Source organism: Podarcis muralis, chromosome 5 (assembly GCF_964188315.1).
Source record: "Podarcis muralis chromosome 5, rPodMur119.hap1.1, whole genome shotgun sequence".
NCBI lineage: Eukaryota > Metazoa > Chordata > Lepidosauria > Squamata > Lacertidae > Podarcis > Podarcis muralis.
The window spans coordinates 64,831,257-64,850,166 of record NC_135659.1 but is presented as its reverse complement, the minus strand read 5'-3'; the positions used below and the strand labels follow the sequence as shown (position 1 = coordinate 64,850,166).

The window sequence follows — 18,910 nt, the reverse complement described above, 5'->3', positions numbered from 1 at the left end:
AGTAAGTCTATAACGATGTTTAAGTGCAAGATTGTTTGCATTGCTCCATCATAACCAGAGGGTCGTGCATAGATGAGATACGTTTAAGGCAATAGGTAGTGAAAATACAGGTTTTTCACTAATCATAGAAATGAATGCTGCACTAAGGGAAATTGGGTATAGGTTAGGGTTGCCATAGGTCCAGGAAATCCCAGACGTCCTCTTTTGGGGGGCCAACATACCCATCTGGGGGGATTTTTACATTTCAAAGGAGATGTCTGGGTTTGGAGTTTTTTTCCGGGGGGGGGGGGGGGTGGCGGCTTGGGCACCTCTGCACGCCACAGCTGCTGCCAGCCCAAGCTGCGGAAAGAGGCATGCACGAGTGGGGGCAGCCCCGCATGCCCGTTTCCCTGGCTTGGACTGGCAGCAGCTCAGGCTGTCCTCTTTTTTGCTCTTCAAGATACGAAACCCTAGTATTGGGAAGGATACAGAAGTTGGGAAGATATGAGGGAGGGGGAAGATGCTTGTAAGAGCAAGGGAAGAAGAAACAGATTGGTTTTTTTAAAATTAAAAAGTGTTTGCATTGTTAATTCAAAGTGAAAAGTTGTATTTCAGCTTATTGTCTTTTTCTACCTGCTACTTAAACCAAGTTGTACAGTGTTGCAGAGTGACACGAGCCAAAACATAGTTTCATTCATTCTACCTCTTGCCATTAGTTGCTCAAATTATATACACTTTCCTGATTATTTCTATGTGAGAGTTAAACTGGAGTTAATGGAACACCCTAAATAAATTTAACTCCGAAGCTGTCAGAGAGAAAGCCCAACAAAAAGGTTTGTATGTTTTAATTAAGATTTGCCATCATATGGTTTAAGAGGTCATAATTGTGTTTAAACAGTTGCCTGTGCAGACTTTGACAATGCCTTCAGGTCCAAGATGCACTTAGCAATGCTCTCCTTCTCCTGCAATACAGAAACAAATGAATGCTTTAAGAAACTTGGAAGGGAAAAAGCTTCATGGAGAATGACACGAGCAATTTTATTTGAAATCATACCACACTGAAACGATATGCTATACCTAACAGATTATTTCATAACTCAGTATTTAGTCCCTTCCTTAGAATCAAGATTAAAATTGTGCAGGAATAAAAAGCTTGAGACCCAGGCACCTACTTAGGCTAGATATAATATCACACACAAAAAAGGGTGAGAGCGCAGCTACGTGTTTTTAAAATAATGCTTTAGGGCCCATAAAGGCAAAAAATAAATTAAGGACCAACCCCGATGTTTGACAAGATCTGAATGCACACCCAATCCTCCCAAGTCCAAAAAAGCTACCAATCCTATGATTGGTACAAGTCTCACATAGACTGTTATCGAGGAACAAGATTCGCCTCTGTCCCTTTCCTTTAGGGACACTGAGATTAGTCTCTACATCTCCCATTCAAGTGCCTGGCTATTATTTGGCTAAGTTCCAACAAATTCCCTCCACACCAGTGCCCCAAGACACTGCTCTTGCAATCTCTTCCAATGGAAACTTTGAAAAAACAGATGTGCAGCATCTTAAACATTAATCATATCATAGGGACACACAAACCCTCCAGTAGGTTAGGCACAAACTTATTTTGTACTGTGGAGGTAACTGCAAGGGGAAACCTATAGAGAAGCCTGCTTCAAGTACCTGTTGGGCTGTAATACTCTGCCTAACGTTTTGCTCAACCCAGTTGATCATGTGATTTTGCTCCATATTCCGCCTGAGATGCTGTATTGCCACATGATAATCCAGCCGCTTCTTCACTTCTGTGTATACAGTAAACAGCCTCTCTCTGTAGTTTGTCTCAAGCATTATAGCAACATTGTTCTACAAAAGCAAGAAATGAAATCACTTTTCCATTGTGGGCACAACTTTGACTACAGTATTTCTGCAAAATGAACATGCGGTATGTGCACAAAATCTTGTATTTCTTCCGTTTAAATAATTTACAGATATAAATATTAAAAAATATATGTGAAGAACAGTTTAGAAAATACCTCTTATCTGCATCCTGCAAACACACATATAGTTAGTAAATTTAGACCTTAACCACTAGCTTTTTCCATCTTATTTATAACATGCAATACTTATTTTTATAACACTTAACATAAGGAAAGTTCCACAAAAAGTTTTTCCCACAAGACCATATAGCCAGCCTGTTACTATAATAGGGCCAAGTGGAATATACTATACCAGCATGCCTTTAACTCTATGAAATATATTTTCCCCAATAGCCTCTAGTCATATATAGAGTCTGGTACCACTTATATTTGAATTTTTGTATGATTCTTCAGATTAGAGCACAACTGTCTGACATTATTTAAGATCCAGTTCCACAAACAGCAAGGAAATACATGTCCTAAATGTTTTCCAGGTTTTTTGTACTAATAATGTTTATCAATCAATCACCAGATAGATATTTTTGAATTATTCCTTAACCACAGTACATGGACAGTACTTCATCTTCGAAACCCTAAGCTACCTAAAAATGCAAAATAAAAAGCATGTTGTATCTGTAAATACTGGTTTAGGGTAGGGGATTAAAAGGTGCATCACCATCCATTTTCTCTAATACATTTTCAAACAATAATTTAATTCTGACTGGAGTGTTATCCTATAAACATGAATGTGTAATTTATATTTGATTTCATATATTCCTTTTTGTTTGAAGATTTAAGTCACTTAGTTTTCTACTGAAATATGTAACTTTTAACTAACTAAATGAGATCGGTATCTCTACATAGAAGTCCCATTAAATTCAATGGAACTTGCTCCCTTATGATTGTGCATATGATTGCCAACACAAGTCACTGATCCTGATTCACAAAGGTTGAAATTCCATTTTTTGTTGACAGCGCTAAATGTTTCAATCATAAATCTCATCATCATGATATCCTGATGTTAACAGTATATGTTATGAGCAAATTTAGTCGAACAAAATTTTATAAATGTCTAGTGATACCGCAATTGCCATCTCTTTTTCATATTGGGCAGAGATATACTTTAAAGGTACTTAGAATATTTCTGTTCAAAACTCTGGAACTGCTATCATAGGATGGAGCAAGCTAGTTTTCTCCTGTTACGGAGGGTAGGACCCAAACCAATGGCTTCAAGAAAGGAGATTCCAACTAAACATCAGGAAGAACTTGATGACAGCAACAGCTGTTTGACAGTGGAACAGACTCCCACAACACGTGGTGGACTCCCCTTCCTTGGAGGCTTTTAAGCAGAGGTTGGGTGGCGAACTGTCATGGATGCTTTAGCTGAGATTCCTGCATTGCAGGGGGTTGGAAATGATGACCCTTGGGTCCCCCTGCAACTCTACAATTCTGTAACTGACAGTAGTGAAGCAAAGCAAAGCATCAGAGGCATTTTAAAGCTACTATTACATTTTTAAAAGTTTGCTATTTAAACATTGTACATCAACTACTTCTTCAATAACAGTGGGTGACAACCAACTGCAGCACCCACTCACACAACACCCATGCCACTAGTACAGGGGTCTGCAACCCGCGGCTCCGGAGCCGCATGTGGCTCTTTTACACCTTTGCCGCGGCTCCGGGGCGGATACTAGCGAAGGGAGGAGACGCATTGTGCGCCCCGACACTCCCCACTGTGGCGGGCGCTGTACTGGCTGTGACATCGCATGGGGGCAATGCGTGCGTTAGTCACGCACCGTCCCGACGTCACCTTCCTGCCCACTGTCAGATCGCGGCTCCGGAGATATATTTGTTTTAAATGTCGCAATGGTTTTGCGGCTCCCAGGTTTTTTTTTCTTCGGAAACGGGTCCAAGTGGCTCTTTTTGTCTTAAAGGTTGCAGACCCCTGCACTAGTAGGAGCCTAATTCTTGCTATACTGCAGCAGCCAAATTCAAAGAACGGCTTGCATTAGTGACTGATGTAATCCATGGCACATTTTCTATTATTATTATTATTATTATTATTATTATTATTATTCTCCTCACTGACAACTAAACTTGTGCAACAATGTCAACTCTCAGACTTGTGCCAATGGTGCCCTGGATCTCACACACTGTGTATTTATTTTAATACTGTACCCGCTTGGTATCAAAGAGATAGTGACGACCCTCCACCCTCCACTGCTCTTTCTTCTCCTCTTCAATAGCCGTAGTGTGTTCAGCTATCATGTCATTTTTCACGGCTGTTGCTTGTGCTATAGCATCCTGAAATAAAAAACAAGCTAGTTTGACCTTCAGAGAAATCCAGTTTTGCACTCACATCATGCACTTTTCCCTTGATGCGATGTTGAAAAAAAGCCATTGTGTAATTGTTATGACGGTAACAATTATACTGAATATTAGCAGGATTCAAGACGTGGTGTAATGGTTAGAGTGCTGGACTAGGACCTGTGAGACCAGGGTTCAAATCCCCACTTGGCCTTGAAGCTCACTTTGGGCCAATCATTCACTGCCTCCCAGCCTAACGTGCCTTACAGGATTGTTGTGGGCATGAAATGAGGATGAAATGTATCCCACCCTGAGCTCTTTGGAGAAAAAGGTGTGGCATAAATGAAATGAAATAAATAAATAAATAAATAAATAAGCAAGCACATGCAATTCTACTCCAGAGAGGTATTTTTAAGTGTAGTATACCCTCTTTTCCATTTGCATAGGGGGGGGGGGGGGAATAATACATTGAGACCTGCCCAATCTCTTCTAAAATGACCTCATTCTAATTCAGTTAATTTGTAATCACTGAATGCCAGGTTTGGACAGCATGCCTAGTAACAGCATTAAACCAACTATCTAACTCATTTGGGAGGTACTTATACAGTGGTACCTTGGTTCTTAAACAGCTTAGTTGTTGAACAAATCAGCTCCCGAATGCCACAAACCCAGAAGTGTTCCAGTTTGCGAACGTTTTTTGGAAGCTGAACGTCCGATGTGGCTTCCGCTTAAATGCAGGAAGCTTGGTTTTCAAATAGTTTCGGGAGTTGAACGGACTCCCAGAACGGATTAATTTCGAGAACCAAGTTATCACTGTACTGAACATTAGAAAACTCGAATCTCTCTGGATGTCTTGAGACTGCATATGATTATTATTGTGGTTATTACCATAGCACATCAGGGATGAGGCTACAAAATAATGAAGGAGTGTTGAACTGCACTAAAAACTGCAATTATATTACAATAAAACTGAACTCCTATGCATAGTGAGAGCAAGCCACATGGAAATCAGTAGGGCTTACCTTTCAGTAAAGAGGCATAGGACTGCATGGTGGAGGGATGGTATGGTGCTGAACTGGAAGCTACTCCTTAGTTGATCACATTATTTACAAGGAAAAGACATGATTCACATTTTGACTGACAGCATCCTATATATAGTATGCTGAGCTGTATCCTTTTTTAAAAATTAATTTTAACATGTGAACTCTTTTACTAAGTAGCAATAAACGTGCTGTCTTACCTCATTGAGTTTGTCAGCAATAGCTGCTACATCTGGACCGTACTTCTTAATTATGTAGATGATAATTCCCACCATAACACCTCCAGCTATTGTTTCATGGTTAACTACGTAAAGTTCCTTAGAGAGCATATAGAGCAGAAGCCCAGTCCCAAGCATATAGGGGCCTAAAAGCAAGCAAATCAATACCATTACACAAGACGATAGAGACATTCAGTATAAAGGAAATTTGCCTTAATATTGAATATGCTACCCTCCCTGAACATGAGATCTGTCAGGGGAAAGAACTCAGTTGCCCTTGAACTGTGACACACAAACAAGAAAACAAAAGCCCTAACTAAGTTATCAGAGGTGCTACTTCTTTCAAAATCACATTACAACCTAATAACTAATTTAAATTTATGATACTTGCATTATCACCTTTTAACACACTCTCTTCTTTTTTAGAGAAAGATAAGGGAAGGAAGGAGAGATAAACTTGTACATATGTACTACAGCTCCCTTTTGGAATGTCAGCCATATCTGTGACAGCCACCGTTCTAAATAGAGATTACATTTATTGCTCAAAATAAACACAAAATAAGTGATAAACACAGACAATTTTAGTTGAAATAGGAAATGCAACGCAAATTTCTAAAGGCACACATCTATTCTGATGTACTTTTCCTTATGCTGGCTGTAAGTTGCTATCAACACAACATACTTCAGAACATCATTAGCAGAGGCACCTTCTCTGTTAAGTGATTTGTGGACTTCAGTTCAAAAATTGGATATAAAAATATTAAATAATACTTTTTAAATATAAGTTTCTTACTAAGAGCTGGCTTTCACAATGAGTTTACTCATGCAGGCATGCTAACCTGTGACTCCTGTTTTAGGGTATAAGAATTGGAAAATTTCTTCAGGGAATATTCCATGGCGGACTTTTCCTCCTGTCTCTGGAAGAGGTGGCACAGGAGCCAAGTGTTGCTGACTTGTCTGAAGTGGTCTGAATATTTGCACTGCCCTGCAATGAAGAAAAGGATTCCATATTTCCAAATCCTTCCCCAAAAAAGGTTATACTTGTGGCTAAATAGAAATTAATAGCTTCAGGATATTCAGTAATCATCTGTTTTATTTTTTTTTTTTAATCTATCCTATCTTACCTTCATTAAGGAGCTCTAAGCTGTTAGCAGCTTTGAGTTACAAATCAATCCAATGTGAAAGAACATTATCAAATATTATAATAATAGAATCAGTAAACAAAACAGATTTCTCAACTGAGCTTTCTCCAAAGGCATATTTAAGGATTCAGGTCTTCACCGTGCATTATAAGGTATATACAGTAGTGACAATGTATGTCTCCCTAGGAATTCACTGTCACATCCATAAACCGTGCAAGCTGTAGCACTTGGAAAAGGCTCCAAATTCTCCAAAATCATGCATAAAATTAATCTCCCTATTATATTTATGCTTTCATCTTATGCAAGCATAACTTAATAGCAGACTAAAAATTGTGGGGGAGAAAAAGCAATCACAGAGAGACAGGAAGGGCTAAACTTCAAGAACAAAGATAGCAACACCAAAACAAACCACTTTTAACACAGAAAAGCATGTTTCCAATGTGCCTAAACAAGACAGTCCCTTGAAGTTTGGTATCCCAGTGAAGGGAGAGCACTACGTGTGCCTCACACTGAATCATAACATGTTGTAAAAATTCTCCTCAGTTTAGAAGTTGCTTGCTACACAGTAGATGCAAGCTGCAACTTGATGATAAAAAAATTAAAGGGCCCTTTAGCACCTTAAAGCACAGATTACAGTCTATTTTAACTGTTATTCTCAGTTGCGTACACACACACACACACACACACACATATACACACAAATTTATTTGGGGGTGGGGGAATGTAAAAAGTGAGATCAGAGGGAAATGAAATGCAGAAAAATACAGTCAATGAAATTGCATGTATAAATTCATAGTAGTGTAGTAACTGAAATTATAGAAATAAAATTAAAAGTTGAAATGTGTGTGAGCAAGTGAAGGCTGGAATGTGAAGGCTTATTTGCAAAAGAACCATGAGAGCACAACAGAACGACATATACATATAAACTATTGCTATAATCATTAAGGACAATGAAAGGATGTACAGAGCTGCCTTCAGATGTCTTCTAAAAGTCAGATAGATGTTTATTCCTTGACATCTGATGGGAGGGCACTCCACAGGGCGGGCGCCACTACCAAGAAGACCCACTGCTTGGTTCCCTGTAGCTTCACTTCTCAAAATGAGGGAACCGCCATAAGCCCCTCAGAGCTGGATCTCAAGGTCTGAGCTGAACGCTGAGGGTGGGGACGCTCCTTCAGCTATAGAGGCAACGTAACCCAATTACTTTCCATTTTAATTAGTCAAGGCCTTTAGAAGAACTCAACAGACTTCAGGATGATCTACCAGTTCAGGAGATGGAGGCTTCCCCTAAACTGACCAAAAGAAATCAGATCTCACTTCTATCTTGGCACTGGAGAACCGACAATCCCCCTCTACAGAAGGTTATCAGTTTTGTCAGATGGCAACCCGGTTGTGCTCAGGGCCTTGCAGGCCTTGAAGGTACTGTGCTGTATGACAGCCTTCTGAGTTAATACAGTCATACCTTGGGTTACAGATGCTTCAGGTTGTGCACCACACCGAACTTTTCGGGTTGTGCACCACACCGAACCCAGAAGTACTGGAACGGATTACTTCCAGGTTTCAGCGCTAGTGCAAAAGTGCTAAATTGCGCTTTGCGCATGTGCAGAAGCACCAAATCACGATCCGTGAGTTCGCAGACGCGGCGCTGCGGGTTGCGAACACGCCTCCCGCAGGGATCACATTCGCAACCCAAGCATCCATTGTACATTATACCAGTGCTAACGAACCTTTGGCACACGTGCAAAAGGCGGCACTCAGCACCAAAGTAGGGCCGTTGCTGGGTGTTGGCGAAGTGGGCGGCCATTCCCCCCTCCCATGCCACTGCGGACGATAAATACTCCCTAGAGCATTGGGGAGTTGCGCGTCCGCCAATCAGGTGGCACGGAAGGTGTGGAGGGGAGCAGGGAAGCGACAGGTGTCTGGGCAAGAGCGCGCACACACGAAGGGACATGCCCATGACTTGCCTGCCACACCTCCTGCTCCAGGCTGGGAGAGAGAAGCACCACTCTTTGGGGCTCCTGAAAGACCCGAGCAGGAGATTCTCTGCGGCGATGGTGCAGATGATTGGCTGCTGTGTCAAGGGCTGTTTTCCATTGGCTGCCGTTGTGGCAATTTGGCGGTCGATTTGTGGCTGCCAGCAGTGAGCGTGGAAACGATGTGTGTGTTCGGCGACTTGTGCGATTGTAAGCAATCCCCCCCCCCCCGAAAGCTCAAAAACTCTTGGCAATCTCCCCCCATTTTCTTAATATGGAATCCCCCAATATGGTAATATATTATTTATACCCCACCCATCTGGCTGGGTTTATTTATCTGTTTATATTTATTTGTATGTGCACACACAAACAACGAATATTATCCCATATTAAAAATTGGGAGAGGGAGGGTGGCTCTTAGTACAGCCTTCCAGTGTACACCAATGACTGGATGGCTCATAACACTACTTTTTTTTTTGAGTAATACCAGTGCTTTTTTTCTGTGGGGACGCATACCCCTAAACATTTTGTAAATTTAACAGAAGAAGAAATTCACTGTATTTATTTTCCCCAATTAGAACTCTATTTATTTTTCCTGATGGTGATTTTCTTGAGTCAAAATGAGAGTATTCCTAAACATTTTTTTAGAGAAAAAATAAAATTATATATCAGTGGAAATGGTTACATTAACCCTAATGTATGAGGTTTTTTCCCCTCTAAACTAAAACCTCAGTATCCAGGTTAAATTGCCGTGTTGGCACTTTGCGATACATAAGTGGGTTTTGGGTTGCAGGATGGGGACTTGGTCTCTAAAAGGTTCGCCACCACTGCATTATACCAATATCATTTAGTTGCACCTTTCCGCTTCTTGTGGCCTGGATTCTCGTTCCTAACCTGCACAATCCCTGCGTCGCTGCGGCCTCCTGTAGAAGCCTAACCTCCTCTTTATTCCCTGTGCTTTTCCCGGAGAAAAGCAGCTGCTTCCTCCCCCACTTCTTCCTATTCCAAGGCCACCCTCCTCACCACCTGCATTCACTCACCCCACGGGCAGAGCGGGCGCCAAGCTCTTCAGGCCACCAGCCGGGGCTGCGGGAGGCAAGAACAAGAGAGTCAAAGCACAGCCCCCCGAAACCCAACAGCCCTGCAGCCCGCCCGCCCTGCAGCCCCCGCTTTACCCAGGACGCGCACGGCCAAACGAGACAACATCGCGGCTGCCGCTGTTCCCGCCGCCCTCTCCGTCCCTGTGACCCTCCCGGCGAAGAGAACTCAAGATGGCAGCCTCCGTGGAGGAGGTCTCGCGAGAGGTCTCGCCTTCTTCGCCGTGGTTTTCTGGACCTATCGGAACAGCTGGGCCGACAGGACCAATGCGGCGAGCGTCACCGCGGAGACGGGGCGGAGAATCGCGCGAGAACAAAAGGGGGGGCGGGAGAGAGAGGGAGGGGGGGTAGAGGTAAAGGTAGAGCTAAAGCTAAGAGGTATAGAGTTGCCGCAGGGGCTGAACTTCCGGGTATTGCCTCCCACGGGCAACGATAGGAAGCGGTGGACAATCCGCATTTGCAGCATTGTCTGTGGCGGGGCTAATGCAGCAGAGCGAATGCAAAGCTTGGTTTTTTTTTGAAATATATATATTTTAAATATTTTAATATAAATATTACACACACACAAACTTCTGCTCAGTTGTGGCGTGTGGTCAGTGTCGGATTCGAGACCCCGCTCAGCCAGGAAGCTCATTGGGTTGACCTTGAGGCAGCCTCGCAGGGTCGATGTGAGGATAACCAGGAAGAAAAGGGGATGGCGATGTGCGCCACCTTTATCTCCCCACAGAAAAAGTGGGTAGCTATGCAATAAAAAAATCAATAAATGCCACCCAAGTTGGCGCTGTGTAGCAGATGAAGGTGGGGAGGCGCTGGCTGAGCGTCGGCTATTACCACCCCGACACACACCCACACCCACCGCCTACATTTCAGGATTGCAGGATTAAAGGTGGCCCCCTTTAAATGGACAGATAGAGATCCAGCGTTCTTAGAAACATGTGGCGCGCCGTGCTCTCCCTTTGGTACCGCGGAGTTGCTGAAGGTGAATTAAAGGTCAATTCTGAGATGTTCACTCTTCCCTTTCTATCTCTCTGGGTTTCACTGGGCTAATCGCTTAGAAAATATCGCGAGAGAAGCAGGTGTCCGAGACCCACTCATAACCCGGAAATTGGGGAGGAGGAGAAGAAACTGAGGGGGAGAGAGCGAGAGAGGAGAAACGAAGCTTCGGGCGTTCTCGCGAGAGCAGCGGCGCCGAGAGCTGTCGGGGCGGGGGGCGGAACGGGGTGTCCTGGGAGCACGTGGGTTGCGCTCCAAGTTTGTCCGCGCGCGTCTCTGCGGCCATGGAGGGAGCGAAGGCGGCTCCGGCTAAAGCGGCTCCGGCTCAGCCGGCCGACGGAGAAGCCGGGTCCGAGTGGAGCATCCCGCCCAACGCGCCCGCCTGCATGGAGCGGCACCTGGACGGGGCCCACTACCGGGCAGGTAGGCGCCGGTCGCGAGCTGCCCCCGCCGCGCCAACCGGGGGGACCCGCGCCCTCCAGGCATCCAGAGCTCGGCGCCCGCCCCGTTGCTGCCGCGTCAGCCGGGGCCCCCACCGGGCAGGAGCCGGGCATCCCTTGTGGGCTACTTTCCCTGCTCGTGGCCCCGCGTGGAGTTCGGGACGCCTCCCCGGTTAAAGCCCTTTTCTGCCTAGTCTGCAGTCGACCCAGGGTGGAAAGTGATGGGACTTTGCAAGGTTGCAACCTCAAATTTATTTTATTGCAAAGTCTTCCTGCAACTGTGTCCCAAAACGCTTACCTACAGTGGGTCACTTCGAAAGTGGAACATTGCTTATGCTCGAGCTGTGAAGCGTGGCTCTTCCCTTTATATGTAGATGTCAGTGTTAGCTGTAGCTACACTTTCTAGGTTCAGAGGAGCATTTCTTTAAGGTGATTGAGCTCTGTTATTGAAAAATCAGGTTCAGGGGCTTAGTACAATGAGCTTTATCTGGATTTCTATCTGTTGCTTTACCTGTTCACTGATGTTCAATGACTATTCAGTGCACTTGAGAAAAAACTTCACACTACTCCACCATGCCAGATTTGTTCCAGCTGCTGCCCTCAAAAACCCTAGTAGATTCAGTTACATGTTTTTTAAAAAAGAAATGAGACTACACAATTTGCCTTCATGTAAGGCTTTGTTTCAGCCGTTTATTAAGTGACATTTTGGATGTTGTCAATAGGATTCCCCCCCCCCCCCAAGATGTTTTTCCATAACAGTCTGGATTCTAGGATGGGCTCCGAGCAGAGCTTCACCTTCGGTTGTGTTAGGCCTTGCCTGTTGTTCTGGTGAATTGTGATTCCTTTGCCAAGGGATTGTGTTATGTAGGAGTTTTGAATAGCAACAAGATCAACTTTGGCATTCAATAATTAATCAGTGGTAGCATTTCTCTTTATGCTAAATTTAGGTGAGCCACATACTGCAAATATATCATTGTAGCTTAACTCTGTTTATTTTCCAGATGGTTCTTTGCTCCTGGGAGCTTCCAGTTTGAGTGGACGTTGCTGGGTGGGTTCTATTTGGGTGTTCAAGGACCCATCGAAAGCTCCTAATGAAGGCTTTTGCTCTGCGGGAGTTCAGACTGAAGCAGGAGTAGCAGATCTGAAATGGGTCGCTGATAAAGGCATCTTGGTAGCTTCAGATTCAGGTGAGCATCAGGGAAGTGTGTCCCCTGGAACCTCTTAGTGGCTTATAAATTACGGCCAAGATCACATAAGGATGAAGCTATGCTTCCTTTCTGAAGTGGTTCTCAATGCTAAAGAGAATTTTTAAACCAAAAAGTGACATGTCTCTTTATGACTGCCTTCCAGTTCTTTTGGACTGTAATTCTTATCATGGTAACTTGGTTGGCTGCTTCCAAGAACATTAAAGAACATTCATCTGGAAATCTTGGATTTTCTACAATCACTCTTTCGTAGCAATCAAATAATTTGACATGAGATCTTTGAAGATACTGAGGTCTGAAACAAGCACTGTCATTGCAGGATAAAAAGTGCATTGCAAATTGCTATAAAATATGTGGGTTGGATCCTAAGGTCTTGTGAGTAGTATTAACTCATGGAACAGCCATTCCTGATGCCCGGTAGTGGAAGAAGAAGAGTCTCTTTTGCTGATTTCCCCCCTGCAAATCATCTAATGGAATAGCATGGGAGGAGCTGGTGGGGGGAAATGGAAAGCAGTCAATATTGCTTCTCTTCCTTTTCCATGAATGGAAGTTTCTGCTTCTTGTGCCTGAAAGGACACTCCTGGATCCAACCCTGTCATTTTAGCTTTACTTTAACTAGGTGTGACACTTTAAAGCAGAGTTCCCTGCTTTGGGGCTACTAAAGTAGTTGGGTGGTGGGTGTGATTTTGTTTCTGGTGTAGAATAAGTCGTCTTTGGTTTACCAATAACATTAAGTAATGGAGCTCAACACTTACTTACTAAGTATGTAGGGCTTTCATTAGGTATTCTGCTGCTGACTTTGATTCTCATTTTGTTTAGGTGCCGTGGAACTTTGGGAACTAGATGAGAATGAAACTTTGATTGTGAACAAATTCTGTAAGTACGAGCACGACGACATTGTGACAACAGTGAGTGTCCTTGCCAACAACACACAGGCCGTCAGTGGCAGCAAAGACTTCAGGTGATCCCTTTGTGGTGCTGCTTTTCTGCTTTACTGTAAAAGTATCCGTTCTAGTTTTTAACCTGCTCTGGATTTTATGTCTAGTGTGAAGATCTGGGACATCCCACAACAAACAGTACTGAACACCTACAGAGGTGAGTGCGAAGCTTGATTTATTTCTTTATTTTTATTACTTTATCCCGCCCTTCCTCCCGAGCAGATCTTGTATGTGATCCAACCATTCCCCCAGTTTTATAGCCACGAGGTGTCAGGCTGTATGAGAACATGGGTAGCCCTGTGGCTGACATAATGAGCTTTATGACTGAGCAGCAGAGAACAATCTGAATCTCTTCAACACCCCTGCAACCGCCTTCCACAGTGTTGAAGGAAACACTGTGGCTTCTGTGTGTCTTATCCATGTTGCATGTTCTCTCCAACATGTGTAGAGCTTCCCTGGGCATGTTTTCAAGCTGTTAGTGTCCCATATTATCACAGTACTGCTGAATGCTAGATGAAAGCAAAACAGCAGGAGGGGGGAGGATGTATGAGACAGACTTACAATCTTGTCTGATTAACAACACAGTCATTGCAAACAATTTCTCAGCAGGTAGTATTTGATAAAATAAAATGGCACGCCTTTGCTCCCTCTTGTGTGGGATGTTTTGTGTGGGAAGTCATTGATCTTTGCGGGATCACTTTCCATTCTACATATAACCGCAGAAGAGTCATTTAATACTACTTAGTTCCTTTGGGTTTTTTAGGGTGAATCAAATTGGCTAAAGAAGTTCACATTCCCAGAGCTTAAATCTTGGGCAGTATAATTTGGGGAGAAGCAGCAAGGTGATCTTTCTAGAGATTTGTATAATGTAGTTATTGCTTTTGCAGGAACACAAACCCACCCCTAAATTAACCCAGTGATTCCAGCAGAATATATCTGATCTAGAGTTTCACAGTAAAATTTGCAACAGCAACTACGCAACCAGAACCCCATTTTTTGTAACTGGCTTTGCACACACCAGCATTTTTCATTTGATCTATTATTCCAAGTTAGCCTTCTGACCTCCTGAAGGCCTTTTGAGATGTTACTTTGGGAGCCACATGATGCTAACTGTGACTCTTTGATTCACACACTAGCTATTAGCCCTGTCTTATTTCCGCCCCCCTTCAAGCTAAGTTGTCAATTTTAACATGCTGCCTGTGGGTGAATGGCTCCTTCTCTTCCATTCATGTGCAGTAATGCCTTCTACTCACAATGCATCCAGCCTTGAATCACCACCTAGACAAGCCCATATTAATGTAGTATATTATGTGCTTTTTGTTTAATTTTGGCCAGCTCATTCCAGTCCAGTGACATGTGTGGCCTCCTGCCCTGGAAAAGACACCATGTTCCTGTCCTGTGCAGAGGTAAAACCAACTTTTGTTTCTAGAACTTTGTAGATTCAAATTTAGCCTATAGGTGAAAGGATTTGGATATCTTTGATATTGTCGATATGAGCACAAAGCTAATGGAATTACACACACACATATATATATAGAGAGAGGGGCCTGATAAAACTGAGAAAGTTCCTTTTTAGGGTGGAAACGGTGGTCCATACTTGCCCGCTACTATGATAATTCTGCTTTTAAGGCTTATTTTATCTCATTCTTTTTTAGGATGGCAGGATTTTACTCTGGGATACCAGATCACCAAAACCAGCAACTCGGATTGGTATGTTTTGGGGCGTTAGATTATGTCTGCATTTCCTGTGGTTTAAGTTGAATAATATTTTATTCAGAGTTCTTGTTGCCCAGAAGAAAGTTAAGTATGACTTAAGGAATATTCTAATAATAATAATTTTATTGAGTGGCATTCAACTAAGCTTTCCTCAGAATAGATCTACTTAAATTTAAAAAAAAACTTGACTTAGTGAGATCCATTAATTTCTGAGGCATGTTCTGAGAGTTTGCACACTCCTTTCACAGTTCCCTTTATCCCCAGTTTACACACAGTTAGGACTAAGAGTTATAGTCTGTGTAGCACTAAGCAAATGGTTTAGTCACTGCAAAGATTTCTTCTAGTTCTTTGGAATGGTCCCCCTCTCCCACTGCATGCCCCCTAAGTCTCTGTTCTGGGATTTCCCCCCAACTCCCTGAACAGATTTGGGGATGATGCAGTTGTGGAAGTCTCATTGTGCTTGTGGTACTTTTTATGCAAGTAGAATTATATGGTTGAATACTTCCAGAGCTCAGAATCATGGTTTGCAGACATACTTCTATTACAGAATTCCATAAATATTGAGCTGTCTGGAATTGGTGGGAAGAGCAGTTTCTGTCTTTCCTTTCTATCCCCACCCTTTTAAGTCCAACCCTACAGTCTGTCAGCTTTTAGAGAACTTTGAGACTGACCAGAATTTCCCTTTTCCCCCTTCCCTGTGTAGCCTGCAGTGCCTTTAGTAACCTCCCTACCTCCCTGGTGTGGCATCCACATCGAACGGACACTTTTGTATTGGGTAAGGAGTATTTATTGATGCTTGTTTTCCAGACGGGGCAAGAAAATGTTTGTGTCTCTCTAATAATGCTGCTCTATGTTACTGTTTTGAAGGTGAAGAAAGTGGGACTGTTGTCCTTGTGGACACAAAGAACACAGACTCTGCCCTAAGCTCACCTGTGCACTCCCGAAGCGTCACCGGATTTGCTTTTTCTGCACATAGGTATGATCTGCAGTATCAGTTTCTAGATACATGCATTGGTTTCCTGGCCAGGGGCAGGGAACTGAATAGACATTATTGTTTCTTGATTGGCAGCTCTGTAAATTCCTGAAATGCTTGTTCACATCTACAGGACTTAGGGAAAGGTCAAATTTTCCTAGTGAATGCATTTTTATTTTGCTTGGCATATTGGAGCTAAAAATAAATAAATGTGTAAACATAAACTTTTCATTTCTCTTCTAGCTCACCCCTGTTGGCTTCCATCAGTGAAGACTGCTCAGTAGTTGTTCTTGACTCGAGCTTCTCAGAAGTGTGAGTACAAGACCGTCCCATCGATCCTTCCCCTGCTCTCTTCTCAGTATCCTCCTTCTGGGCTCAGTTACATTTTCAACAAACTGGCCACAATCCTGCGAAATACCTGGTGTGGCAGCTGCATGCACTTGGACAAATCCAAAACGGCACCGTAAATGAATTCCTGCATCCGTTTGGTCCATTACAAATGTATAACTAGCAATATGTCTGAAGTCATTGGTCAGTGCCAAAGGCCACCAAAGCTGTCATCACTGGCTAAGGAGGAGGGATGGTTCCTTACCCTGTGGAGATAGTTGCTTGGAAGGTGGCTGAGGAGTTGAAGTGAAATGAGGGCTTCCTTACCCTTTTGGTCTCGTCCCCCGGGTCAGCAGTGTCAGATAAAGAAAGGGAATTAGGGACTGGGTTTACTGAGCTTGGTATATCTTTGTATAGCAGAGACAGACTAAATTGAGGCAAAAGGGTGAGGCAATAACACTGCCCATCTTGCTACCTTGCAAATTGTCTTCCATTATGGGTGTTGGGGACCATGTTCAGTACCTACTCTGCTGTCCATGTACATTGGCTTTCCTCTCTTATCAGCCACACTGTAGCCAGGAAGAGATAGAAACCAGGAATTGACACTTACAGAGCATTGTTTCTTGCACCTTCAACCTGGAGATACTGATGTTCCAGCTTGACTAGGGAACTACTAGATGATGCTGGACTCCAGCTCCCATCATTCCTGATCGTGGGCTGTGCTAGCTTGGGACTGATGGAAGGTGAAGTCCAACAACATCTGGAGGGTCACAGATTCCTCACCCCAATCCTGCTGTTAGAGCAGTTATTTTGTCTATTTTTATTTTTTTAAGCCATTAGAATCTGCAATCTCATTTTGCATTCGCATTTGAGTCCAATTATTTTCTATTTCTAATAAATTGCAAGAAACAATGCCAGCTCGGGGAGGTTTGTTCATTATTTGGAGCTGTAGTGATAAGTGTCTGGGGTAGCAGAACTAATGTTTTATACCTTTCCCAGTTTTAGAAACCGGTCCCATCGAGACTTTGTGAAAGGCTTATCGTGGTCACCATTAAACAAAGCCTCACTGACGACGGTTGGATGGGACCATCAGGTTCTCCATCATACAGTCCCGACGCAGAATAACCATCCTTCTGGAAAAAACAACATAACTTCATAGATCTGTGTGTTCCATTTGGGGTCATTCTCCCTGGAATAGCATCTTTTTTGCTTTCGGTTTTTTGTTTTTGTTTTGGTCGAGTCCTGGGGATGAATATGGCCTTTGCAGCGATGAAGAAAAGTCCTGTAGCAATTTCATGTTAGGTGAGCACTAGCTCATTTCAACCACTGTTGCAGCCAATGAGATTCTTTGAGCATCAGAAGTCTGATTGATGGTGACAGCACAGTACAAAATCATAAAGAATTGGGTTCATTTTGATTTAGTTCTATTTTTTTAGAACCTCCAAAGTTGTAGAGAAGTGTGTGTGTGTAGCCCTTTTTTGAATGGGGAATTAATACAACCTTTCAGGAATTTGTAGGCTTTTTTGGGGGGAGGCAGCCTTGCATTGGGGTTTTAATTATGACTTTGAGAGACTGTGAGGTAATCCTGCCAAAAGTGGTCTAAATTGTCCCATCTTGAGGATGCAGTGTATTGTGATATGGAATCTCATCTGGGATAAAGTTATGTAGATATAGACATGAAAGCATGCTATATGTGTAGCCAGGCAATGGGTGAGATTGAGCTCATAAGCCCCACCAGTGGAAAGTTTGAACTAAGGCTTAGTTTTTAGGTTGTGTCCTTGGAAGCGGGGACAACAAAGCATTCTTGTAGAACATTGGGTTTGAACTGAGCTGCAGAGAATTGTGTGCAAGATTGGGATGGGGTGGGTACCACACCGCTCTACAGCTTCTGAAGCCTGCGGACCTACTTGCTCCCAGCTCTCAGGTTACATTATGTAGAGCAAAGCAGATAAGCTGATATGAAGCCATTTCCCCCCCTCAGAATTAGAAACTGACAACGTTGGTGTTTGCAAATCTATGTAGTTATGTGAAATCCCAACTGTTGTTGTGCGTCTACAGCCAGTTTCCAAGCAGGAAGGCTCATATGTTGTACATTTTGTTTTGTTTAATGTATTCACACCCGTGTCCCATGGTGGAGTAGAAGATGTAAGGTGCGCATGCTGATGTGACACATCATGGTTTTGTAATGGGAGAACTGCTGGGAGGCATCCCCTTGTCTTCCGTGATTTTCTGGAGCAAAGGAAGACAAACTGCTTATTTGATGTCGGCAGCAAGCACTACTCCAGGATGATTGTGACATGAAATGGATAGAGATGATCGCACGCAAAAGGGAAGGCAGTTTTTGAAATAAATCCCTTTTCATTTTTAAATGAGCCAATTTTCTGTTTTATTTGACAGTGTCCTCTTATGCCTCTTATTTCGAATCCTCTTCTAAATGGAACTTTGCACTCTTTGCAGTGATATTTCAAGATGTCAGGTGCTCACTTACGTGGCCATAAAACTTCAGATCCTGTTTTTGCTCAGTTGTAAAGCTTTCCTCCCTAAAAACATCACTGAACTCAAATAATTAAATATTAAGTGGCTTCAGATGCACACATAATTGCAATTCATCCAGAGTGACTTGGAGGGGAAATGATTCCTGTTCGTTTC

The 18,910-nt window shown here is 43.2% G+C and overlaps 2 protein-coding genes across 3 annotated transcripts; one reads left to right on the top strand and one right to left on the bottom strand.

Annotated features, from left to right (window-relative positions):
* Positions 1-809: 809 nt before the first annotated feature.
* On the bottom strand, positions 810-9,899 carry ATP5PB (ATP synthase peripheral stalk-membrane subunit b). Its single transcript, XM_028734481.2, has 7 exons — positions 9,748-9,899; positions 9,613-9,658; positions 6,297-6,442; positions 5,440-5,603; positions 4,071-4,196; positions 1,660-1,839; positions 810-941 (listed from the first exon to the last, which is right to left on the bottom strand). Exons 1-7 carry the CDS (start codon positions 9,776-9,778, stop codon positions 870-872), a joined length of 765 nt encoding a protein of 254 aa, XP_028590314.2. The 5' UTR covers positions 9,779-9,899; the 3' UTR covers positions 810-869.
* A 952-nt stretch (positions 9,900-10,851) lies between these two features.
* On the top strand, positions 10,852-18,630 carry WDR77 (WD repeat domain 77). Of its 2 annotated transcripts, XM_028734480.2 has the most exons (10): positions 10,856-11,085; positions 12,104-12,289; positions 13,127-13,268; positions 13,353-13,402; positions 14,581-14,651; positions 14,901-14,955; positions 15,665-15,736; positions 15,829-15,937; positions 16,178-16,246; positions 17,261-18,630. In XM_028734480.2, exons 1-10 carry the CDS (start codon positions 10,947-10,949, stop codon positions 17,418-17,420), a joined length of 1,053 nt encoding a protein of 350 aa, XP_028590313.2. In that variant the 5' UTR covers positions 10,856-10,946; the 3' UTR covers positions 17,421-18,630. The 2 variants fall into 2 exon arrangements, with proteins under 2 accessions (XP_077785183.1, XP_028590313.2); XM_077929057.1 differs by lacking the exon at positions 15,665-15,736 and having other exon boundaries at positions 10,852-11,085.
* The last annotated feature ends 280 nt before the right edge of the window (positions 18,631-18,910 follow it).